The sequence below is a fragment of the Schistocerca cancellata genome, chromosome 9 (genome assembly GCF_023864275.1).
Source record: "Schistocerca cancellata isolate TAMUIC-IGC-003103 chromosome 9, iqSchCanc2.1, whole genome shotgun sequence".
Taxonomy (NCBI): Eukaryota; Metazoa; Arthropoda; class Insecta; order Orthoptera; family Acrididae; genus Schistocerca; species Schistocerca cancellata.
This window is the reverse complement of record NC_064634.1, coordinates 196,509,145-196,536,693: the sequence shown is the minus strand read 5'-3', so window position 1 is coordinate 196,536,693 and position 27,549 is coordinate 196,509,145. Positions and strand designations below refer to the sequence as shown.

At 42.9% G+C, this 27,549-nt stretch overlaps 1 protein-coding gene across 1 annotated transcript in view; it reads left to right on the top strand.

Annotated features, from left to right (window-relative positions):
* Positions 1-27,549, top strand: part of LOC126101282 (uncharacterized) — a 682,242-nt gene that overhangs the window by 437,994 nt on the left and 216,699 nt on the right. The window contains exons 2-3 of the mRNA XM_049911963.1: positions 4,605-4,780; positions 22,538-22,685. Of these exons, the coding sequence (XP_049767920.1) occupies positions 4,605-4,780; positions 22,538-22,685 (324 nt within the window). The remainder of the gene's footprint in view (positions 1-4,604; positions 4,781-22,537; positions 22,686-27,549) is intronic.

Here is a 27,549-nt window from a genome sequence, read left to right as displayed (position 1 = left end):
CAGATGTGTGTGAAATGTTATGGGACTTAACTGCTAAGGTCATCAGTCCCTAAGCTTACACACTACTTAACCTAAATTATCCTAAGGACAAAAACACACACACACACACACACACATGCCCGGGGGAGGACTTGAACCTCCACCTGGACCAGCTGCACAGTCCATGACTGCAGCGCCTTGCAGCGCCTAAGACCGCTCGGCTAATCCCGCGCGGCTTGCACAAGTCTAATTCGTAACAGTGACGCTCATATGATGGTATCACAGGTAAAACAAATATTGCGCGACAGACACGTACAGACATAATCCATCCGTTGTAGGCTCAAGCACTGTTTATACATTACTAAATCTGAAGGTATTGTGTCACATAAAGAAGTTAGAGCAACGAGCGAATAGACTTTTTTTCTTCAAAACCTTCAGAGTCAGACGAGGCTTGCTTTTCCAAGTTTGTTAGTTACATGTTGCATAGATCATTTGAACGATTCTTTTATCGAAATGCTGATGCTTAGTCAGCTAACAGGGTATGTAAAAATGGTTCAAATGGCTCTGAGCACTATGGGACTTAACATCTGTGGTCATCAGTCCCCTAGAACTCAGAACTACTTAAACCTAACTAACCTAAGGACATCATACACGTCCATGCCCGAGGCAGGATTCGAACCTGTGACCGTAGCGGTCACGCGGTTCCAGACTGAAGCGCCTAGAACCGCACGGCCACACCGACCGGCCACGGTCTGTATACACGATTAATGTTGACATAAATGAGCACATTATTATTTTCAGTCTTACTCATGCAGGTATACGTTTTTTAATGGCTACCAATTTTTAAGTAGAAATTCGTCGATGGAATTGAGGGAGTTGTCCAGGACAGACGATTTTAAAATAACTGTAAAACTTGCTTGGATGCCTGTCAGATATTTTATGTCGTTGGGAAAATGATCAAAAAATGTTGTTGCTGCTTATTGAACTTATTTCACAGCCACTGAAAGCTTTAACAATGGACAATAAAGGTCATTTTCCCCTGAAATGTTGCATTTTTGGACATCACTGTTTACCTCAAATTGTAACCGATTATTTTTCACGAATTTCGCTAACGGATATCTATATTGTGACATCACAGTTAAAATATCTACCTTCCTGAAGAAGTACCTACATGACGTCTGTGGGCGAACACCACATATTATTCTTACTGCTCACTTTTATGCAATCAATACTTTCCTTTTAAGTGATGAGATACCCCAGATAATTATTCCATACGATATTACTGAGTAGAAATATGCAAAATGTTTTTTTCCAAGATTAAGCATTGCATGAAGAACAAAAGTAGCTGAACTTAACCGTTTGAGAAGCTTAGCCACATGCTTCTTGTAGATCAAGTTTTCATCAACATGTACACCCAAAAATTTGGAACATTCTATTGAAATTATTGTCAGCTGCTCATGTGCTAAATCGATTCTTGGTATGACAGTATTTGTTTTACAGCAGTGAATGTAGTATGTTTCCTTTCAAAATCTATGGAAAATCGATTTTCAGAGAACAACTTAATAATGGTTTGGAATATATCAGTTACCAATTCTTTTGTTGCTTTCCCTGTAGTTGGATTTGTTATAATACTGGTATCGTCTGCAAAAAGTACCAGTTCCATTTGCTGAATGTTTAGTGGAAGGTCATTCACATATAGAAGGCATAGGAGTGGACCAAAACTTGAGCCCTGTGGGACTCCCTTTGTGACTAACATTTTATTTCTACTCTTCCGACACTGTTTGAGTAATTCAGCATAACCTTTTGCATTCCGTTTGTGAAGTACGAATCAAACCAGTTGTGTGTAAAGCTATCAGTTCCATAAACCTTGAGTTTTTCTAAGAGAGTAACATGATCTACACAATCAAACGCCTTGGGAAGATTACAAAAAAGACCATCTGTCGATATTTTATTATTTGAAGCCTGTATTATTTGATGAGTGGAGGCAAAAATAGCATTCTCAGTAGAGCAACTCTTTTGGAACCCAAAGTGTGGTATGCTGCGTAAATTGTTTCTACGTAAGTATGCGACTACTCTTTTCGAATATTTTTGAAAATGTATCAGCAGAGAAGTTGAACGATAACTGTTTAAGGCTGTCTTGTCATCTTTCTTATGAAATGGTTTAACAACTGCATACTTTAACCGGTCTGTAAAAATTCCCTGTGCCAGTGATGCATTGTATGTATCAATTCGGAACAACTTCCCAAATTCTGGTTGAAATGTCGTCAAGCTCACATGAGATTCTGTTTTGTAACACTTTCGTAGTTGTATTAATGCCAGAAAAGGATAACAGTGCTGGTTGTAGTTGCATGAAGTTTTGTGGAAGACATTTTTAATATATTCTCTTGCTTCGTCAGCTGAACGATAACTCCCATATTTGCTGCTACCTTTAGAAACTGATTGTTAGCAATAGTTGCAACTAGTGAATTACCGGTCATAACATTGTCTTGTAGTTTAACTGTTATGGTATTTTGTACACTGCCTGACTGTCCTGTGACTTTATGAGCATGTCCCATACAGTTTTAATCTTATCATCTGCAGATTAGATTAGATTAGTACTTGTTCCATAGATCATGATTACGACACTTCTTAATGATGTGGAACGTGTGAGGTTAATAAAAAGGTGCCCACACAAGATATTACATTACACAAAATATTACATGACACTTAATATTTACATGACACTAAACAATATTTTTTGTAGGGGGTGGGGAAATCTCCCACTTACTGTATTCAAAAATTCATCTAATGAGTAGAAGGAGTTGCCATTCATAAATTCTTTTAATTTCCTTTTAAATGCTATATGGCTACCTGTCAGACTTTTGAAGCTATTACGTAAGTGACCAAAGACTTTCGTGGTGGCATAATTTACCCCCTTCTGAGCCAAAGTTAGATTTAACCTTGAGTAGTGAAGATCATCCTTTCTCCTAGTGTCGTAGCCATGTACACTGCTATTACTTTTGAATTCGTTCGGATTGTTAATAACAAATTTCATAAGTGGATATATATATATATATATATATATATATATATATATATATATATATATATATTGTGAGGCTACAGTGAAGATCCCTAGCTCTTTAAATAAGTGTCTGCAGGATGATCTTGGATGAGCTCCAGCAATTATTCTGATTAGACGCTTTTGTGCAGTGAACACTCTTTTACTCAGTGATGAGTTACCCCAGAATACGATGCCATACGAAAGCAAAGAATGAAAATAGGCGTGGTAAGTTAATTTACTGAGATGTATATCGCCAAAATTTGCAATAACCCTAATAGCATAAGTAGCTGAACTCAAACGTTTCAGCAGATCCTCAGTGTGTTTTTTCCAGTTCAACCCCTCATCAATGCATACACGTAGCAATTTTGAATATTCTACCTTAGCTACCGATTTCTGATCGAAGTCTATATTTATTAATGGTGTCATTCGATTTACAGTGTGGAACTGTATATACTGTGTTTTGTCAAAGTTTAATGGGAGCCCATTTGCAGAGAACCACTTAATGATTTTCTGAAAAACATCGTTTAAAATTTCATCAGTTAATTCTTGTCTGTTGGGTGTGATAGCTATGCTTTGTAGCGAGACTGAATTTCGCCGCGCTACAGTCGTTCCCTCAGATATAAATTATACCGTCGCAGCTGTACGAGCGCTCGACGGCAGAGAAAATATATAAGAAAATGAAGGTAGTAAAATTGTAACTCTTTTTGTTTTTCTGCCCGCTTTTGTCTTTGAGAGCGAAAGTTTAACTTACTTATTAGCTAGTCGTGGTCGGATTAATACGAAAAACTCATTGATATGGAAACGTATTGTGGAAATTGATATGAAATTCGGAGGATGGAAGTAGCAACGTAAAATAAATTGCATTCATTGCCAAGATGGTTTTGATTTGTATAAATTAGTGATTCCTGGACGATTGCAAAATTTCGGAGCAGCTACGACTCTTCACGCAGGAATGAAACAGGAAATTTTGGAGAACAAGACCTGGACGCGCACGAGAGAAGACATGTTAACATAGTAAAGGATGAATTCTTATCTACGCCATTTCCCCCTGTTAATCACATTTTAATATTCTCTGTTTTCTTTCAAATAATTTTTGTAGTGGAAATTGGTTTGATTTTTGCTCAGAAATGCCACAAGGACCACCTCAACAATAGCTTTTCCGAATCACGAAGTCCGATAACTTTTCTGTAATACGAAGTCCGACTTGCATTTCATTCTTTCCCTTTTTCACGGTCATTAGCGGTTTTTACAAACCCCTTTTTATTCACGATTTCTTCCCACATTTTCAACCTTTTCTTTTCTTCTCTTTTTCTTATTTTAACCACTACAGCTTGTATCATCGGCAAAAAGTACCAGACTTGCATCTTCGTGAATATAGAATGGCAGGACATGCATACTACTGGATATTTAACGACTTTCCTTAAAATACTACTAGGTTGATGTACCTACGCTCTCGTCCGTCAGAGTTTGTACCACGGAGTAGATGTCGCCAGATCTCAAAAACGCGTTGTCATACTCGTCGCTGGGAAGCGACCGTGCTGCAGCTGTGTGCTGAGAGCCCTCCCGGTGTCGCGTGTTGCAGAGTGGGTGTGGGAGCAGTGGGCGCTGCCGCCGACCACGTTCAACGCGACCGAGTCGGCCGCCTACCGCGGCCCGGGCCCTCGCGTCGGCGCCTCGCTGTGGCGGGACCGCGCCGGCCGCTCCTGGTGGCTGTTCGGCGGGCGGCAGCGGGCGGCGCACGCCGGGGACGTCCTCAAGGTAAGCACGCCGGCGGCGGACAGGCTCTCACTGTGCCGCAACCATTGTAGCGAACTCAACAGCTCGCGACAGAAGCCTAAGAGTGCGCGTGTACTGAGGCACAGTGCTTAAAGTAGGTTGAAACGTCCCCTTTTGAAGAATTGTATACGACTGTGCTTAACCTGACCCACAATATTTTTAGCGCAACGCAATCTGACTTTCAAAAATCCATACAAAAGAATGGCCCTGACTAACATCAACCTATACGTTTCACAAATCACTTACCTCACAAAAATCTTGGTTACTCGAGCTACTGCAATACAGCGAGCGCCACTACTGCCAGCTAAATAAAAGATTCAAACTACAGAAGGTACTAACTACTGATAGGCATAGTTAGCAATTGAAAGATGTTAATAGAGAACAAACAATGTATTTACTTTAACAGTCATAATATATATAGTAGTTCATGACATCCAGTGTTACAAATTTCAAAACTCCGCCATCTCTCTCCCCACATCCACCACTGCTGGCGGCTCACCTCCAACTGCGCAATGCTACGCGCTGTTCACATCCAGCTGCCGCTGACCAACACTACAATGGCAGACAACAATGCAAACTAGCCACAGACTGCACACCGCACAGCCAGTGATTTTCATACAGAGCGCTATGTAACGTTGCCAATAAGAAAACATAAACAGCCTACTTACATAGCCCCCATGCTCCCCACAAAATTTTACAAATTGTTTTGGGCAGTGGCCAATAATGATTTGATAAAATTTTTCATAATTACAATAACAAAGATATCAAATGCACTCACTTATTGATACAATGTTGGTCATAAGCTAAAATTTTCTCACAGTCCATAAAGACAGTCCTGATCATTCATCACAGTAAAATTGCAGAGTTTTTCTCAAAGTCTGAGCAGTAGAAGAAAATGCACACGGAAGTAGTGGATTTCCCTGCAGTCTTGAAGATGTAGTGTTGGCCTGCCAACGAAAAGTGCGGACTCTTGACATGCAGACAGGTAATGGGCCACAACAGAGCAAACCCACCGCAGAGTCAGTCAAAGTTTTGAAGAATATTGGTACGTAGGTCATCACAGAGTAGACCCACTGTAGTCCTGGTAGAGATTACGATATTGGTGGGCCATCAAAGATGCAGACCCACTATAGTCCTTGTAGAGATAATGGTATTGGTGGGCCATCAAACGTGCAGACCCACTGTAGTCCTTGTAGAAATAATGGTACTGGTGGGCCATCAAAAATGCAGACCCACTGTAGTCCTTGTAGAGATGGCCAGCAGCCATCTGTTGCGACTGTGCAGGTGCACAATCACCATCGAAGAGTCTTGCGGAGAATATAGCAAGTCCATAAACCACCACTTGTCCACTCACAAAAAATTTGTTTGAAATGTCCTTAGAACCAGCAATGCTGTTATCCAGTCCCTTGCTGAATTATTAACACACGTGCAAACACTATCAGTCCCTACTTCTCACATATTGTCCATATACTACGACCAACAGAAATGTGTGTAGTGAAATGTAACTGTGTTACAAATTTCAAAACTCCGCCATCTCTCTCCCCACATCCACCACTGCTGGCGGCTCACCTCCAACTGCGCAATGCTACGCGCTGTTCACATCCAGCTGCCGCTGCCCAACACTACAATGGCAGACAACAATGCAAACTAGCCACAGACTGCACACAGCACAGCCAGTGATTTTCATACAGAGCGCTATGTAACGTTGCCAATAAGAAAACATAAATAGCCTACTTACATACCCCCATGCTCCCCACAAAAAATTTTACAAATTGTTTTGGGCAGTGGCCAATAATGATTTGATAAAATTTTTCATAATTACAATAACAAAGATATCAAATGCACTCACTTATTGATACAATGTTGGTCATAAGCTAAAATTTTCTCACAGTCCATAAAGACAGTCCTGATCATTCATCACAGTAAAATTGCAGAGTTTTTCTCAAAGTCTGAGCAGTAGAAGAAAATGCACACGGAAGTAGTGGATTTCCCTGCAGTCTTGAAGATGTAGTGTTGGCCTGCCAACGAAAACTGCTGACTCTTGACATGCAGACAGGTAATGGGCCACAACAGAGCAAACCCACCGCAGAGTCAGTCAAAGTTTTGAAGAATATTGGTACGTAGGTCATCACAGAGTAGACCCACTGTAGTCCTGGTAGAGATTACGATATTGGTGGGCCATCAAAGATGCAGACCCACTATAGTCCTTGTAGAGATAATGGTATTGGTGGGCCATCAAACGTGCAGACCCACTGTAGTCCTTGTAGAAATAATGGTACTGGTGGGCCATCAAAAATGCAGACCCACTGTAGTCCTTGTAGAGATGGCCAGCAGCCATCTGTTGCGACTGTGCAGGTGCACAATCACCATCGAAGAGTCTTGCGGAGAATATAGCAAGTCCATAAACCACCACTTGTCCACTCACAAAAAATTTGTTTGAAATGTCCTTAGAACCAGCAATGCTGTTATCCAGTCCCTTGCTGAATTATTAACACACGTGCAAACACTATCAGTCCCTACTTCTCACATATTGTCCATATACTACGACCAACAGAAATGTGTGTAGTGAAATGTAACTGTGTTACAAATTTCAAAACTCCGCCATCTCTCTCCCCACATCCACCACTGCTGGCGGCTCACCTCCAACTGCGCAATGCTACGCGCTGTTCACATCCAGCTGCCGCTGCCCAACACTACAATGGCAGACAACAATGCAAACTAGCCACAGACTGCACACAGCACAGCCAGTGATTTTCATACAGAGCGCTATGTAACGTTGCCAATAAGAAAACATAAATAGCCTACTTACATACCCCCATGCTCCCCACAAAAAATTTTACAAATTGTTTTGGGCAGTGGCCAATAATGATTTGATAAAATTTTTCATAATTACAATAACAAAGATATCAAATGCACTCACTTATTGATACAATGTTGGTCATAAGCTAAAATTTTCTCACAGTCCATAAAGACAGTCCTGATCATTCATCACAGTAAAATTGCAGAGTTTTTCTCAAAGTCTGAGCAGTAGAAGAAAATGCACACGGAAGTAGTGGATTTCCCTGCAGTCTTGAAGATGTAGTGTTGGCCTGCCAACGAAAAGTGCGGACTCTTGACATGCAGACAGGTAATGGGCCACAACAGAGCAAACCCACCGCAGAGTCAGTCAAAGTTTTGAAGAATATTGGTACGTAGGTCATCACAGAGTAGACCCACTGTAGTCCTGGTAGAGATTACGATATTGGTGGGCCATCAAAGATGCAGACCCACTATAGTCCTTGTAGAGATAATGGTATTGGTGGGCCATCAAACGTGCAGACCCACTGTAGTCCTTGTAGAAATAATGGTACTGGTGGGCCATCAAAAATGCAGACCCACTGTAGTCCTTGTAGAGATGGCCAGCAGCCATCTGTTGCGACTGTGCAGGTGCACAATCACCATCGAAGAGTCTTGCGGAGAATATAGCAAGTCCATAAACCACCACTTGTCCACTCACAAAAAATTTGTTTGAAATGTCCTTAGAACCAGCAATGCTGTTATCCAGTCCCTTGCTGAATTATTAACACACGTGCAAACACTATCAGTCCCTACTTCTCACATATTGTCCATATACTACGACCAACAGAAATGTGTGTAGTGAAATGTAACTGTGTTACAAATTTCAAAACTCCGCCATCTCTCTCCCCACATCCACCACTGCTGGCGGCTCACCTCCAACTGCGCAATGCTACGCGCTGTTCACATCCAGCTGCCGCTGCCCAACACTACAATGGCAGACAACAATGCAAACTAGCCACAGACTGCACACAGCACAGCCAGTGATTTTCATACAGAGCGCTATGTAACGTTGCCAATAAGAAAACATAAATAGCCTACTTACATACCCCCATGCTCCCCACAAAAAATTTTACAAATTGTTTTGGGCAGTGGCCAATAATGATTTGATAAAATTTTTCATAATTACAATAACAAAGATATCAAATGCACTCACTTATTGATACAATGTTGGTCATAAGCTAAAATTTTCTCACAGTCCATAAAGACAGTCCTGATCATTCATCACAGTAAAATTGCAGAGTTTTTCTCAAAGTCTGAGCAGTAGAAGAAAATGCACACGGAAGTAGTGGATTTCCCTGCAGTCTTGAAGATGTAGTGTTGGCCTGCCAACGAAAAGTGCGGACTCTTGACATGCAGACAGGTAATGGGCCACAACAGAGCAAACCCACCGCAGAGTCAGTCAAAGTTTTGAAGAATATTGGTACGTAGGTCATCACAGAGTAGACCCACTGTAGTCCTGGTAGAGATTACGATATTGGTGGGCCATCAAAGATGCAGACCCACTATAGTCCTTGTAGAGATAATGGTATTGGTGGGCCATCAAACGTGCAGACCCACTGTAGTCCTTGTAGAAATAATGGTACTGGTGGGCCATCAAAAATGCAGACCCACTGTAGTCCTTGTAGAGATGGCCAGCAGCCATCTGTTGCGACTGTGCAGGTGCACAATCACCATCGAAGAGTCTTGCGGAGAATATAGCAAGTCCATAAACCACCACTTGTCCACTCACAAAAAATTTGTTTGAAATGTCCTTAGAACCAGCAATGCTGTTATCCAGTCCCTTGCTGAATTATTAACACACGTGCAAACACTATCAGTCCCTACTTCTCACATATTGTCCATATACTACGACCAACAGAAATGTGTGTAGTGAAATGTAACTGTGTTACAAATTTCAAAACTCCGCCATCTCTCTCCCCACATCCACCACTGCTGGCGGCTCACCTCCAACTGCGCAATGCTACGCGCTGTTCACATCCAGCTGCCGCTGCCCAACACTACAATGGCAGACAACAATGCAAACTAGCCACAGACTGCACACAGCACAGCCAGTGATTTTCATACAGAGCGCTATGTAACGTTGCCAATAAGAAAACATAAATAGCCTACTTACATACCCCCATGCTCCCCACAAAAAATTTTACAAATTGTTTTGGGCAGTGGCCAATAATGATTTGATAAAATTTTTCATAATTACAATAACAAAGATATCAAATGCACTCACTTATTGATACAATGTTGGTCATAAGCTAAAATTTTCTCACAGTCCATAAAGACAGTCCTGATCATTCATCACAGTAAAATTGCAGAGTTTTTCTCAAAGTCTGAGCAGTAGAAGAAAATGCACACGGAAGTAGTGGATTTCCCTGCAGTCTTGAAGATGTAGTGTTGGCCTTCCAACGAAAACTGCTGACTCTTGACATGCAGACAGGTAATGGGCCACAACAGAGCAAACCCACCGCAGAGTCAGTCAAAGTTTTGAAGAATATTGGTACGTAGGTCATCACAGAGTAGACCCACTGTAGTCCTGGTAGAGATTACGATATTGGTGGGCCATCAAAGATGCAGACCCACTATAGTCCTTGTAGAGATAATGGTATTGGTGGGCCATCAAACGTGCAGACCCACTGTAGTCCTTGTAGAAATAATGGTACTGGTGGGCCATCAAAAATGCAGACCCACTGTAGTCCTTGTAGAGATGGCCAGCAGCCATCTGTTGCGACTGTGCAGGTGCACAATCACCATCGAAGAGTCTTGCGGAGAATATAGCAAGTCCATAAACCACCACTTGTCCACTCACAAAAAATTTGTTTGAAATGTCCTTAGAACCAGCAATGCTGTTATCCAGTCCCTTGCTGAATTATTAACACACGTGCAAACACTATCAGTCCCTACTTCTCACATATTGTCCATATACTACGACCAACAGAAATGTGTGTAGTGAAATGTAACTGTGTTACAAATTTCAAAACTCCGCCATCTCTCTCCCCACATCCACCACTGCTGGCGGCTCACCTCCAACTGCGCAATGCTACGCGCTGTTCACATCCAGCTGCCGCTGCCCAACACTACAATGGCAGACAACAATGCAAACTCGGCGGTACGTCCACCCGGCCTCCCGCATGCCCACTATACGCCCTCGCTCAAAGTCCGTCAACTGCACATACGGTTCACGTCCACGCTGTCGCGATGTGTTAAAGACTGCGATGGAGCTCCGTATGCCACGGCAAACTGGCTGACACTGACGGCGGCGGTGCACAAATGCTGCGCAGCTAGCGCCATTCGACGGCCAACACCGCGGTTCCTGGTGTGTCCGCTGTGCCGTGCGTGTGATCATTGCTTGTACAGCCTTCTCGCAGTGTCCGGAGCAAGTATGGTGGGTCTGACACACCGGTGTCAATGTGTTCTTTTTTCCATTTCCAGGAGTGTATGTGGTCTTTCCAACTTAAGTTGTTCCTAATTTTAACACCCAGGTACTTAGTTGAATTGACAGCCTTGAGAATTGAACTATTTATGGAGTAATCGAATTCCAACGGATTTCTTTTGGAACTCATGTGGATCACCTCACACTTTTCGTTATGTAGCGTCAACTGCCACCTGCCACAACATACAGAAATCTTTTCTAAATCGCTTTTCAACTGATACTGGTCTTCGGATGACCTTACTAGACGCTAAATTACAGCATCATCTGCGAACAACCTAAGAGAACCGCTCAGATTGTCACCCAGGTCATTTATATAGATCAGGAACAGCAGAGGTCCCAGGACGCTTCCCTGGGGAACACCCGATTACACTTCAATTTTACTCGATGATTTGCAAAAATTTAATGGGACTTAGAGAATGTTCCACTGAATGATTTGAGATAGGGTAACTGCTTTCGGAGCCCGCCCGGTTGGCCGTGCGGTCTAACGAAGAGCTTTCCGGGCGGGAAGGGGAGCCCGGTCCCCGGCACGAATCCGCCTGGCGGATTTGTGTCGAGGTCCGGTGAACCGACCAGTCTGTGGATGGTTTTTAGGCGGTTTTCCATCTGCCTCGGCGAATGCGGGCTGGTTCCCCTTATTCCGCCTCAGTTGCACTATGTCGGCGATTGGTGCGCAAACAAGTTCTCCACGTACACGTACACCACCATTACTCTACCACGCAAACATAGGGGTTACACTCGTCTGATGTGAGACGTTCCCTTGGGAGTGGGGGGATCCACCGGGGGCCGAACCGCACAATAAGCCTGGGTTCGGTGTGGGGTGGCGGAGCGGTGAAGTGGACTGCGGTAGTCGTCGTGGGGTTGTGGACCACTGCGGCTGCGGCGGGGACGGAGCCTCTCCTTCGTTTCTAGATCCCCGGTTAACATACAATACAATACAATACAACTGGTTTCGCAGAAGTCCGCTTATGGAGATAATAGGAATAAAATTATATTACTGTGTACTTTTTTTATTTACATTAGTTACAGTTACCATCAATGAGACAATGAACGCACAAATTGTACTGTATCTTACAAAATATGCTAAAACTGACGGCCATCGACTTCAATGCAAGCAAGAAATAGCCCGACAACATTCTGATGTACCCCGACAAATATCCATGGTGTGCTTCACATCACAGGCAGCTACAATTCTGGCAACTAATTCCAGCCAGCCGCTGTGGACGAGCGGTTCTAGGCGCTTCAGTTCGGGACCGCGCTGCTGCTACGGTCGCAGGTTCGAATCCTGCCTCAGGCATGGATGTGTGTGATGTCCTTAGGTTAGTTAGGTTTTAGTGGTTCCAAGTCTAGGGGACTGATGACCTCAGATGTTAAGTCCGATAGCGCTTAGGGTCATTTGAACCATTTGATGTAATTCCATTCTCTTATCCACTGAGGCCTCAGCCTCATACAAAAGTAACTTTAGATATCCTAATAGGAAATAATCAAGGGGATGCAGATCAGGTGACCTCGCAGGCTATGGAATAAGACCTCCCATTCCAATCCAGCGACCAGGAAATACAGCATTGAGATGGTTGCGGACATCCACACTGAAGTGAGGCGGTGGACCGTCCTGTTGTAGCCACATCCTCTCATGAACAGCAGAGGGTACGTTCTCCAACAACTGAGTTAGAGCTCTTTGCACAGGTGGCCATTCAGACTGAATGATTTGAGATAGGGTAACTGGTTTCGGAGCCCGCCCGGTTGGCCGTGCGGTCTAACGAACGGCTTTACGGGCGGGAAGGGGCGGATTTGCGTCGAGGTCCGGTGAACCGACCAGTCTGTGGATGGTTTTTAGGCGGTTTTCCATCTGCCTCGGCGAATGCTGGCTGGTTCCCCTTATTCCGCCTCAGTTACACTGTGTCGGCGATTGGTGCGCAAACAAGTTCTCCACGTACGCGTACACCACCATTACTCTACCACTCAAACATAGGGGTTACACTCGTCTGATGTGAGACGTTCCCTTGGGAGTGAGGGCATCCACCGGGGGCCGAACCGCACCGGGTAGAAGATATGGTCCAATAAGATTGTCGCCGGCCCAGATATGCACAGCAAAACGTACTTGATGATATGACTCTATTATAGCGTGAAGGTTTCCTCATCTCACACATGGCTATTCCTGCTGTTCGAAATACTATCACGATCATATGAGACCCCATCAGTAAACAGCATGATCTGGAGGACATTCATTGTTGGAGCAACCACTGACACTATGCGACCCTTGGTGCAAAGTCAGTTACACGCATTGCATCGGCTCGTTGTGTGTGATATGTATGTAATTGTTGTTCGTGGAGTACTTGCCACATGATAGTATGTGAAGTGCCCTTTCCACGTGCTATACGACGAGTACTTGTAATGGGGTCCGCTACAACACGTTCCACCACCTCCTCGTCAAAATAGGGTGTGCGAGTTGTCCGCATGTTGCCAGGTCCCTCGTTCCTTCTTAGCAATGAACCAGTCACACGCATTCGTCGATCGACAGAAATAAACATTCATCGTGACGGATGATGACTTTCAGCAGCGAGAGTATTGCAATGTACTTCCCCCTACGCAAGGTGCATGTCAATGAGTTCTGCGAAACTGTACCGGTACTGCTCCAGCGTATTGTGCTGTACAATCCTGAATAGCACTGACAAGGGGAAGACCTGAGACACGGCCAACCGATTCAGCTCAAATTTGGCAGGTCGGTTGTGTAAAACCTAAAACGAAGGAATCTAAGCTATTTTGGGTCAAAACCCCCGCAATTTTGAAAGGTTATGACGAGTAATCGACTCAAAATTGGCGGGATCGATAGATAATTGTAAATAGCGCATTTTTCATCATCAGGTATAGGGTCCGAAAATGCATACTTTTCCAGATATTGAGGTGAGAAACTTTTACAACTGCCGCTTCTGTACCCACATGGTAAACGCTTTTCGTCGACAGCACCGATAGCGCAACGGCCAAGGTAACTCGCTGGAACTCGGAGAACCCGGGTTCGAATTTCGAAGAAACCTAGCGGATGTTGTTCTTCTCGTTTGTATTTTTCCATATCTCAATTAATAGGGATAGGAGGGTTAAGAAGGTAAGTATTATTAACATTACTTATTGATTTACTTACCTTATTAACCCTCCTATCCCTATCAACTGAGATATGGAAAAACGCAAACGAAAAGAATAACATCAGCTACTTTTCTTCGAGATTCGAACCCGGTTTTTTCCGATTCCCAGCCAATTACCTTGGCCATTGCGCCATCGGCGCTATCGTCGAAAGGCGTTTACCATGTGGGTACAGAAGCGGCAGTTGTAAAAGTTTCTTTCCTCGATTTCTGCAAAAATTTTGCATTTGCGGACCCCATACCTGATGATGAAAAATGCTCTATTTACAATTATCTATCGATCCCTCCAATTTTGAGTCGATTGCTCGTCATAACCTTGAGGGGTGATTTTCTCAAAATTGCGGGGGTGTCGACCCAAAATATCTTAGAGACCTTCGTTTTAGGTTGTACACAAGCGACCTGCCAAATTTGAGCAGAATCGGTTGGCCGTGTCTGAGGCCTTCCACTTGTGAGTAGTGAATGGGTCTGTCGTTGATTGAAAGCACGTTCCGTCATGGGGCAATGTAAATACCATACAACAGAGCTATCTTATGGACACGTAAAGAAAAGTAAACAAAACCTGCATCATGACTTCCTAGTAATCAGGCTCGTCCTTCTTGTTTCTTTGTAGGAAATAAAGAATTTACATGCAAATGAACAGCGTAGTACGTGTAAACTTGTACAGATGTTAGTTGTAAATAAGCTGCAAAACAGTAATGCTAGACAAAGCGGTAGACAAATTTACTTCCATATCTCTTTAAGCTGGCCTCTCCGACCCGTTTTCCTACCTCAAATTGTTCAGTGGAGCATTCTCTACGTCACCTTACATTTTTGCACGCTCTTACGGAAACACTCTGTATATTTGCACAGGTAGTTTTGGTGCAGCCTATTTATTGTAACGGTGGGAGCATCAGAACGTACACACCGAACTTAAAGGAGAATAAGCAGGAATTGAGAGTTGGAGAATGTAGATGTCAGTCAGGATACAGAGCTCAATTCCACCAGGGAGAAGTTGTCGTCTGTTTTTGAGCAGCTTCAAATAAATCCGTAGGTGCCCGCAATGCAAATAGTGTAAAAATTTACTAAACACTCATTCGTGAACGTGGAGTATGTTAGGAAATGTTTGTAAATTTGACCAGCAGATTCCTCACTCCACTTAGTGGCTGAAAAATGTACTAGGGACTTGAGAAAATTCAGCAGTAAATGGAATTTAGGGCAAAAATTGATTGAAATGGGGAAAATATGGCTCAGTGGATATTAAAATCCACATTCTGGTGGTATGCACCGTAGTGCGAAGAAAGCTTAGTATGAAAGAGAAGCTTCATCTCTGAGACATGTACTTTTTAGATTTCATAATACGAAAAACGAACTTCTTGTTTGCTAAAATGCGTTTGGGGAGTTAAGAATCAAGTATTTTGGCCACTTAGAATGAATTCAGAGAACCCACAATATACATCCTAGAAAAAGTTATTAAAATTGGTATAAGTGGGGTCATACGAGTATTTGGTTCGAATATACTAAGGTTACAGAAACTACACTTCCTGAACATTACTTTAGTTGTCGTTCCAGAATAATAGGCACCTTAAGTATATTAAGTGCAAAGGATTTCGACTTTCAGAGATGGTTCTGATTACCACAGAAAACACGTATTAGAGGTGACCTGATGATTGTTCTAATTGAGAATAGCCAGTACTAGTCGAAAGAGGGTAACGTTGCAGAGAAAACCATTCACATCGAAATAAATAAATAATCACGAAATACGCCGAAAATGAAAAAAGGACAAATAAAATCCACCATTTTATGGCTTACAATGACCCAAAATGAACATATATTTCACTGAGCGTCGCTTTGTGGCATTCGGGTAAAAAAAGACTTTTCAGCAGCCTCCGAACCCTAGTCTTAACACTACAATGAAAGCGTACGGTAAAAAGTGATACGTAGCATTGCACAGCGGAAAGACGGGAAGGCAAGCAAGATTCCCTTAGCCTGCTTGTGTCTTGCATAACTTGTTTTGGAAGGGAGTAAAGCAGTCTTCCGGTTGTGTTGATAACGAGCGGCAAGCATGGGAAAGTTAAAGGCGGAATGCGTACACCTCTGAGAAAGACAGCCCGCTACATCCAGGTACACATAGATCTAAAGCCACCGTCAGATGGATCGTGCATTCGAACGTCAAGACATCTCGGAAACGGTCGAGTATCTACCGATAAGCCCAGGCAGTGCAACTGATCTCAACTAACGAATTTACAGACTGCCGAGGGAGGTCGGTGGATATCAAATTAGTTGGTATGCTTTACAGACGAATGGAAAAACTGGTCGAAGCCGATCTCGGGGAAGATCAGTTTGGATTCCGTAGAAATATTGGAACACGTGAGGCAATACTGACCTTACGACTGACCTTAGATTCAGGAAAGACAAACCTACATTTCTAGAATTTGTAGACACAGAGAAAGCTTTTGACAATGTTGACTGGAATACTCTCTTTCAAATTCTGAAGGTGGCAAGGGTAAAATACAGGGAGCGAAAGGCTCGACCGCCATTCCCACATGCAAAACACTGTAGCTATCACAAGAAAGAAGGAGTTTATCGGACCCAGAGGATGACAAATATAATAAAACGGATATATTTCGGAACCAATGGTCTGAAATCGGTACTTACTGGAAACCACAAGTTCAGAACAAAAATTTAAGAATAATTTATTGAATGTTACCTTACATTACATTATGCATTTCAGCCTCATGTCTATACGTCGTATCGCACCTGCAACAGAGGGAAAAACAATAGTCTTAGATCATAATCTCAGAAAATTGTCTTCAAAGGGAAAGGGAGCATATGTCCATTTTAATGCTTAAAATTTTTGTATTGGATCATTTTTCGTTGTGGTACGCGGGCAATAGCAGTATGCGAATTATTTTTCAGAGCTTTAAATGTTCAGAGTATGTTATTCTAAAATTTAAGTTTGTCTTTCAAACGTATTCTAAATGACAATTATTGAAGGTTGATTGACATACGTCTGTTTTGCGGAATTTAACTTCCTTTGGTTGAGGTTTCGCGACTTGAATTTTTATAAAGTGTGTATTGTTAGCCCTGCTTCCAACTTCTTCGTAGGATGGATGGTTTTTTAATCAGAGGTTTCTTTCCTTAGCTTTGAGAAACGAGCCCCACATACTACAAGACATCATCGGTTACAGTTAGTATATCCTCATCTGCGAATTGCAGCAATACTACACGTATGATTCGGTAATGCAGTCAACAGGAATCTTATCAACGATTTATGTACATTACTGATAGCCATGTTAATTCATTGCACATTATGACCCAGGTAAAAGGCTCTTTTGTATGTGTCGTCTCTTTCCTCCCTCAACCTAATTCACCGTACTGCCGGAAATTATCTCTCTCTCCTGTTTCACCGTTTTCTAATCTTGCCTGCATACTGTATAGCCCCACGAGAAAGTTGGTCAAGTACTTTCAGTCCCTCGTTACTTCTGTCGCCGCAGTTAAAGGCCAATGTACAATGTCAGGATGCAATATCCAGTTTTATAGTAACAGAAGAAGGATTACGTACTTCACGTGCTTAAACTGCAGTACACAAAGGATTACTGAACACTTAAAGACATAAAGAGCAGTACCTTCATTCCGAAAAGGTGAACAACAAAGTTACGACGTTGCTAGTGGAGGTCATGCGAGAACACAAGGAATTAAATACTACAAAGATCTTCATTTCACGTATTTCACGTGGAGAAAATCCAAGATTAATAAAAATGAATGCTAAAACATTCTTAACAACAATATTTAATTGACACTCTACAACCTTGTCAGCAAACACATAATTCACATACAATAAAATAATAATGTTTCGCTGACCGAAGTGGCCGTGCGGTTCTAGGCGCTGCAGTCTGGAACCGCGAGACCGCTACGGTCGCAGATTCGAATCCGGCCTCGGGCATGGATGTGTGTGATGTCCTTAGGTTGGTTAGGTTTAACTAGTTCTAAGTTCTAGGGGACTAATGACCTCAGAAGTTGAGTCCCATAGTGCTCAGACCCATTTGAACCAATAATGTTTCATTGATCTGTGTAGCTTCTTTGTGAAGAAAATATGAAATTTTGATCTGCGATAATTTAGAATGTATAGAGATAATGAAGTGAAATGGGATGAAAATAGGAATTTCTGGTAAGACGAGATGGAATAACATTGAGAGCAGCAGAAAGTGGTTCAACGGCTGTAGGATTGCTCATGGAAGGAAACGTAGGGCAGAGGGTGAGTTACTGTGATCTGTTCAGTGATAGAGTTATTCTCATTAGAATATACAGGAAACCAGAGACAACAAAAACATTTTATTTTTACATACCGACGCCATAAACAGAAGATGAAAAGACTTCGAAACTATGTGAGCCGTTTTCGTGCTTCACTGTTGCAATACAGTAGTTGATGGAAATGAGCGTTTTGGCGTCAATGGCCGGGAGGCCCCTGACGGGGCAGGTCCGGCCGCCTTGGTGCAGGTCTTATTACATTCGACGCCACATTGGGCGACCTGCTCGCCGGATGGAGATGAAATGATGATGAAGACAACACAACGCCCAGTCCCTGAGCGGAGAAAATCCCCGACCCAGCCGCGAATCGAACCGGGGCCCGTAGGACGGCAATCCGTCACGCTGACCACTCAGCTATCGGGGCGGACAGTTGTTGATGTTCTGATACCATAAGACGGCAAGATCCGACAGCAATCAGCTCGTACTGGAAACGAAAACGGTATCTACAGACAGCGGACGATTCGTTACATGGAATACTAGCTCACATCTTGGGACCTGTATCCCATACAGTATGAATTGGTTACTCGAAGAAATCGTGTAGGCACCTAAGTGATTGCAGTCCCGAGACCCTTGCCGTGTTCAGCAAGTTGATATCCATCGTGTTGGAACTAACACATAGCAGTCATAGACACCATTTCCTGTCACTGCAGAGGGTGACATTTGATGTATTTGGAAACGTCGCCACAAGAAAGGAAATTTGCTGACGAAAATAGCTATTCCAAATCAGACACTGATTTTCTAGTTAAAGGAAATATGTTTGACTGTGGGAGGAACAAATAGTTGTGCACAGATGTCGAAACAGACGTCCGGACTGGAGACTGCATGGTTCATAATGATAGTACAGGGTGAAAAGCTGATGTATGCCATACTCACTCGACAATATTCGTGAAGTACCTCTATCAGCCAGCCCGTCCGGTTAGCCGAGCGGTCTGACGCACGTCTTTACGGAGTGGGAAGGAGCGCCTGGTCCTCGACTTGTGTCGAGGTCCGGTGAGCCGGCCAGTCTGTGGATGGTTTGTAGCAGGTTTTCCACCTGCCTCAGCGAATGCGGGCTGGTTCCCCTTATTCCGCCTCAGCTACACTATGTCGGCGATTGCTGCACAGCCAAGTTCTCCACGTACGCGTACACCACCATTACTGTACCACGCAAACATAGGGGTTACACTCGTCTGGTGTGAGACGTTCCCTGGGGGGTCCACCGGGGGCCGAACTTCACAGTAACACTGGATTCGGTGTGGGGCAGCGGAGGCGTGAAGTGGACTGCGGTAGTCGTCGTGGGGTTGTGGACAACTGTGGCTCCGGAGGGGACGGAGCCCCTCCGTCGTTTCTAGGTCCCCGGTTAACATACAATACCTCTATCTGCCAAGCCTGCAAGACGTACCAAGTTAAGACCTTCTTTGGCTTGGTCACTACTGATAGTTTTTATAACTTTGCGAACTTCATGTTTCGTTGAGACGAAGCAGCTCCATTAAATCTTGATTACGTTACGTTCTACCTATGAAGTAGTTGGTTTAAAGTTGTTATAACATCTCATTTGTGAGGTACTGAAAAGCTTCATAAATATTTCTTTGCGAGAAAAAATGGTACATAGCTTTTCTATTCCTTCCACGAGTGTCTTTATGTTGATTAATATTCCATATGCATCGGAAAGTGATCTGTATACGTGATATTGCTCACTTATTACTTCAGTTGTCCTATACCATACACACCAATCTCTTTGTGTACATTTAAAACAAGTTTTAAGATCTGTTAATGTAGTCTTTCCCGGCGTATAGTACTGATACAAATCTCTCGGATTTCCAGCTTCACCTCCACCCCCTCCCGCAAGCCTTCGCCCCCTCCCCCTATTCACCTGGACTTCCAAGTAATCTATTATAGGAATGGAAGGAACCATGACATCTGTAAAATACATGGACAATAATGTGGATCATCTGCATCCACCGATGCTTGATGTCTACTATGACAGCGATAACATCTTGCAGCAGGTAACTGTCCTGCACAAGACCAGAATCATACTACAGTGGTTTGTTAAGCATGAGTGTAAAGTCACTTTGATACTGCGGCGGGGCGGGTTTGAAATTTTCGTTCGTTCGTCGTACTGTGCACTGTTCAACTGCAAAAATCCACACGTTGCAAAGTCCGCGTAAACTCTAGTAGTCTGCTGTCCTGTAATTATCTCATAGTACATATCCGCTGGTAATGTTGGTGCTTCTGTCATTAGAAATTGTTCAATATTCGAAAGCAAGTCTTTTTTTTATTTCCTCAAGCACACATTTAAACCGGCCACCAAGTCCACACTTACTTAAGTAATGAATCTACAGCTCTCAGTTCTCAGTTCATACAACAATTTCACAGGCAAAGCAGCCAGAAATACAAATAAGTCCGACAAGATTGACTACACGACATCACAGTCACAGTTCCACTACTAATAGTGAGTTTCACATTCGGTCCTTTTCAGTGGTTTTCTTTAAGATAAACTGCTCTCCAAAATACTCCACATATGAATGCGGAACATGCCACGCGGAATTTTTACAAGGGCCCAAAGTTCACGCGCTTGTAAGTTTCCAACAAAGCAGTTGCAAAACTTTCAACTTTTATCAAACTATTCATGGTTGCAAGAGCTTTCCTTGCAACTAGTTTTAAACGCGAGGAACACAATATTTCTTCCTCTTACACATAATGAGAAACAGCACATTTAACATGTCCTTCCAATACCGAAGCTGACGAGCGATTCCTGTTCAGACTGCCTCTTTCCCAGTGTACCTAACTAGCTGTGCGCGTGAAGTACTTAATTCTGGTTGGCTGATCAGTCTGACGGACCAATCAAAATGATCCTTCGAGATCATTCTCGCAGCAAAACTCGCTAAAGCCAATCACTATTCAGAAAAGCATTTGCGTCTTCCAAAATGTTTAATAAAACCAAACGAAATCAGAATTAATCTTGAAAATAATTTAGAAAGTGATTACTCAGCAAACAGCTATTCTGGCTGCCTTCTTATAAAAGCAATCACACCTAGACATACGTCATCAGCAATGTTGGTGAAACACAACTTTCCCACGTTCTGCTTACATAATGTTGTACATTATATAATATTGAATTTTAACGTATGTCACACATACACACTCTCACTGATTCTCATTTATTCACTCAACCTAATGAACAGATAATAATTATTTCTGAATTTTATACTACGAAATTGCAAAATAATTAAGGTTTCGAAAATAAAAATCTCAGTTAAATCATTCTACACCTTGAGAATTCTAGTAATGATTTCAGATGATACTAAAAGACAAACTGTTATTATTCCCAATTGAGTTTTGTAGTCTAAGAGTCGGTTTGGGGTGTTTTAGGTAATTTTCTGAATCTCCGAAACTATAATATGTAAGACTTTGAAATTTTGTGGATACCTTCTTCTGAATAAAGAAAGCTAGTACTTAAAATTAGAAAATAATCTGTCCATATTTAATGTGTTTTATTTAGACCTGTAGGAGGTTTCAATATACAGTCGCTGGAAGTGTCACAGGAGCCGTTCTCACGCTACCTAGCAGCGACAGCTGTGGTTATGAGTCACCTCTGAAATGGTGTCTGGCACCAGTTGCGTGCCCACAGACCAGAAGCCCGTAATTTACGAGGATTTCTTGATCTGTGCGCAGGTATCTTGTGCCACATCTACCAACGTCTTGTGGAACACACGACACTTAGAATCTCTGTTGTATTGCATTCAGGCGCAGACCAACACGCTATCAAGCAAGTGTCATAAGCCGGCCGGAGTGGCCGTGCGGTTCTAGGCGCTACAGTCTGGAGCCGAGCGACCGCTACGGTCGCAGGTTCGAATCCTGCCTCGGGCATGGATGTGTGTGATGTCCTTAGGTTAGTTAGGTTTAATTAGTTCTGAGTTCTATGCGACTGATGACTCAGAAGTTAAGTCCCATAGTGCTCAGAGCCATTTGAACCAAGTGTGATAATGTTTTGGTTCATGGCTTTGGGCCACTGCCATTTCTGTGCTTTAACCCTGGCTCACGGAGACCACTAAATGGCGTCCCGCGCGGTTGCAGGTCTACTCCGACCTGTGGCGGTACGACGTTGCGGAGACTCGCCGCTGGTCGCGGGTCTTCCCCAGCGACGACGGCCGAGCGAAGGCCAGCGGCATCGTGCTGCTGCGCGCCTGGCTGCAGTCCGCATCCGCCGCCGGCAACAGATCAGGTAAGTTTGCTCACATCTATTGCGCCACTTCTGCCTAACACGGGATGATGTGGGGTCGTTGTAACAGCCAGCCATTTCACGAGCCCTTTGCAGGGTGGTCATTTAGGTTTCAGCACACGCACCTAAAGTACTTTCTGCTAATCTTGCATCTCATACATATCAGCCCCTTACGCAGAAGACATCGCACAGTCGTTTGTCCGTTGATGGCACTCACTATCACTGCAATGAGGATCACTGTAAATGATTAGCCTAATAGGCCGCTTGGCTACTGGCAGTGACTTCGAACTTTTTTGGCGACACCAAGATTCATTTTACTTTTCATGAATACTGTTGTTGTTGTTGTTGTTGTTGTGGTCTTCAGTCCTGAGACTGTTTTGATGCATCTCCCCATGCTACTCTATCCTTTGCAAGCTTCTTCATCCCCCAGTACCTGCTGCATCCTACATCCTTTTGAATCTGCTTAGTGTATTCATCTCTTGGTCTCCCACTACGATTTTTACCCTCCACGCTGCCCTCCAATACTAAATCGGTGATCCCTTCATGCCTCAGAACATGTCCTTTCAATCGATCCCTTCTTCTAGTCAAGTTGTGCCACAAATTCCTCTTCTCCCCAATCCTATTCAATACCTCCTCATTAGTTATGTGCTCTACCCATATAATCTTCAGCATTCTTCTGTAGCACCACATTTCGAAAGGTTCTAGTCTCTTCTTGTCCAAACTACTTATCGTCCACGTTTCACTTCCATACATGGCTACACTCCATACAAATACTTTCAGAAACGACTTCCTGACGCTTAAATCTATACTCGATGTTAACAAATTGCTCTTCTTCAGAAACGCTTTCCTTGCCATTGCCAGTATAAATTTTATATCCTCTCTACTTCGACCATCATCAGTAATTTTGCTCCCCAAATAGCAAAACTCATTTACTACTTTAAGTGTCTCATTTCTTAATGTAATTCCCTCAGCATCGTCCGACTTAATTCGACTACATTCCATTATCCTCGTTTTGCTTTTGTTGATGTTTATCTTATATCCTCCTTTCAAGAAACTGTCCATTCCGTTCAACTGCTCTTCCAAGTCCTTTGCTGTCTCTGTCAGAATTACAATGTCATCGGTGAACCTCAAAGTTTTTATTTCTTCACCATGGATTTTAGTACCTACTCCGAATTTTTCTTTTGTTTCCTTTACTGCTTGCTCAATATACAGATTGAATAACATCGGGGAGAGTCTACAACCCTGTCTCACTCCCTTCCCAACCACTGCTTCCCTTTCATGCCCCTCGACTCTTATAACTGCAATCTGGTTTCTGTACATACTGTAAATAGCCTTTCGCTCCCTGCGTTTTATCCCTACCACCTTTAGAATTTGAAAGAGAGTATTCCAGTCAACATTGTCAAAAGCTTTCTCTAAGTCTGCAAATGCTATGAACGTAGATTTGCCTTTCCTTAATCTTTCTTCTAAGGTGAGTCGTAAGGTCAGTACTGCCTCACGTGTTCCAATATTTCTACGAAATCCAAACTGATCTTCCCCGAGGTCCGCTTCTACCAGTTTCTCCATACGTCTGTAAAGAATTCGCGTTAGTATTTTGCAGCTGTGCCTTACTAAACTGATAGTTCGATAATTTTCACATTTGTCAACACCTGCTTTCTTTGGGATTGGAATTATTATATTCTTCTTGAAGTCTGAGGGTATTTCACCTGTCTCATATGTCTTGCTCACCAGATGGTAGAGTTTTGTCAGGTCTGGCCACTCCCAAATGTGTCAGTAGTACTAATGGAATGTTGTCTAATCACAGGGCCTTGTTTCGACTTAGGTCTTTCAGTGCTCTGTCATACTCTTCATGCAGTATCGTATCTCCCATTTCATCTTCATCTACATCTTCTTCCATTTCCATAAAAATGTGAAATATGTATCTCTCGTATTCACAGTCACGTTGAATAATAATTGAACCAAAACATAATTAAAATCTGTACTTTAAAACACATGATCCCAATATGTACGCCTATATAGGGTGTACCAGAAACGCTGCGACAAACTTGTAGAAGGTGTCTTGAGGAAAAATCGAGTGCAGGAATCCGTGTCCAGAAACGTCATCGAACGACGGTACACAGGAGTTGTAGGCACCAGCGCCTGGAATTAGACTACCCCTCAGCAGAAAACTCGACTCTGCACGCTGACGGACCGTGTGCAAAACGTCTCGCATTGTTGTTTGTTACTCGACTATCGTGAATGTTGCCACGATCGCCAGTGGAAGAGCTGGAACTAGCTGCTACGTAGAAAGGCCTTGTATCTTACGAATGTGTTGCTCCGTTTCTTCAGTGGGTGACGATTTCCGACACGGCTTTCAAAAATGGTTCAAATGGCTTTAAGCTCTATGGGACTTAACATCTGAGGTCATCAGTCCCCTAGAACTTAGAACTACTTACACCTAACTATCCTAAGGACATCACACACATCCATGCCTGAGGCAGGACTCGAACCTGCGACCGTAGCAGCAGCGCGGTTCCGGACTGAAGCGCCTATAACCGCTCGGCTACAGTGGCCGGCACATGTATTTTCATTTGCAGTTTAGTTTTCTTCTGGAAACGTCTAAAATCCTCAATGTTGTATGCAGGAGAAAAATAAACTGCACAGGAAAACACGTGTCCGAAACTATCGTCAACCAAGATGACACAGCATCCGCCTTCTCCATCGGCAATCATGGCGCTCTGTCTCGATCACTGAATAATAAACAATATTGCGAGACGTTCCACACAGTCCATCTGTGTACTAAGTCAGTTTTGCTGCCAAAGGGGTGGCCTAGTAGTTGGTACCAGCACCTATAAAATCGACTCCCTTGTAGCGTATTTGGATGACGTTTGGACACGGACTCCGATCCTCAGTTAACTCCTCAGGATACCCTACAACTTCTCGAAGTTTGTCGCAACAATTCTGGGACATTTTGTAGATGTTCACTACTTCATGTCAGGCCGTTCTGGAGTCTGTTCTCGAATGAAAGCCAATTGGAAGCCAGAAAAGCGAATACATCCATATAAGGAAATATTCCGGACAGCCAATGGGGGACGAGAAGCCTATTTCACAGTTATTTCATTTTTTTGACCACGCACCGAGTGTGTGATCACGACCCAGATAAATTCATTCAATATTATACAAAATTATCTGACTGACATGATTGTCTGCCAAGAAACCTGCGTCATGTTTCAGATTTGGCAGGTAACGGTAGGGGCTAAACAGCCAGAAATATTACAAGGTGTAGCCAAGCTCGTCAGTACATAACGATACTGGACGCCACAGACCCAAGAGACTGACTTCTACTACAAACTCTGTCCAAGGTGCAGGTTTCATTCCCTGTCACTCAAGGAAAATTGTGATGTTAGAGTTATGGTCCATTTTAGATCAGAGCATTTTAGTCAAGCAGTTGTAGGGACAGTTTAGGTGAGAGAGAGTCTCAGTTGACAATATTTGGGAGGGAATATCCAGTTGCAGCATTTGCCTTAAAACCAAAGGAAACCTCCAGAAAACCTCTGTCGGACGTAAAGGGATGGCAACTTTTTTTAATTTAATTGTGGGACCTTATGTCCCAGAGAAAAATATGAAAACCACATCTCTGTGTAAGTCTAATGGTTTAGGTGTAAAGTAAAGTCGTGACTTGTTCGAAATACACAGTGTACCTGCGTTGCTGTGAGTCACAGGCAATACGAGCGACCACTGCTGCTGCAACAAGTCTAAACGAGTGAAAAATTTTAAATACCTGTAGCTATATGCTGTATTTGATTTGGTGAGTAATGGTCGTAACGAATACAGAATACTCGATGAGCGGAGTCTGGTAAAAGATTTCTGAAACCTGCGACATTTAATCTGGACACCTGACAAACATCTTCACATGCATCATCCAAGAAATTCTGCGAATCATATGGTTTTCTTTTTCTCTAGATTTTTCCGGTTTTGAAGACGCAGGGGCATCTTTTCCGTCATCTTACTGTCACAAATTTCACAGAGCTCGTATTTACATGCAATGGAACCAAGAAAAACTATCAAAAATTTGAAAAATTGTCATATAAGAGAAGCCCTTATACTTACGGCCGACTAGGACTATAGCGCCTTTGTACGCATCGTTAGAGGTGACGCATTGTTAACTCTCTGGATTAGTAACGAGTTGTTTTCAAATCGATGCCTGCCCATCCGAATTTAAGCATTCGCGATTTCGTAAATGTCGTAAGAGAAATGTTTGCATTGTTCTTGACTGCCATATCCGTGTGTAATTGGGCTAACGTTACGTCTCTAGCAACTTCCGTCGGAACAGATTTGAATTCCAGATTCATAGTCGTTTATTTTTTTCCCTTTTAGCCAGCGAAGCTTTTTTTGCCAGTAATTGCTACGTTTCAGTGGTCTTACGGCACCTAAGAAACTGTAAAACATACTTCATGTGATCTTTTACGCGACTGATGTCTTCTAATCCCCAGCTCAGATCCTCTGTAACACTATTAAGACCTTACTTCGAGGTTAAAAGTAAGATCATATGGCATTACTGACTGGTAGTTCCCTATGGATACGTTCTACCCCCTAACTGTAAAGATTTCTCTTCTTGATACCTTTTGTTTGTGAAGTGCAGGAGTTTTATCTTAAGTACTTCTTGTGTGTGTAGGAAATCATGGTCATATGGAGTTTTAGTGTTGTGTTCTTGTTCTTAATCACGGCGAGAGAGAGAAGAGAAAGGAGGAAATTCGGTGCCGACACACGATTTGGATAGGTAGTTATGCAGTTTTTACTGTCTTCTCGAAAAAAAGTTACGTAATTGATTTTTCTGTTTGTTTGTACGTACATGTCCAGTATTGGTACACATCGCTACACAACTAAATCC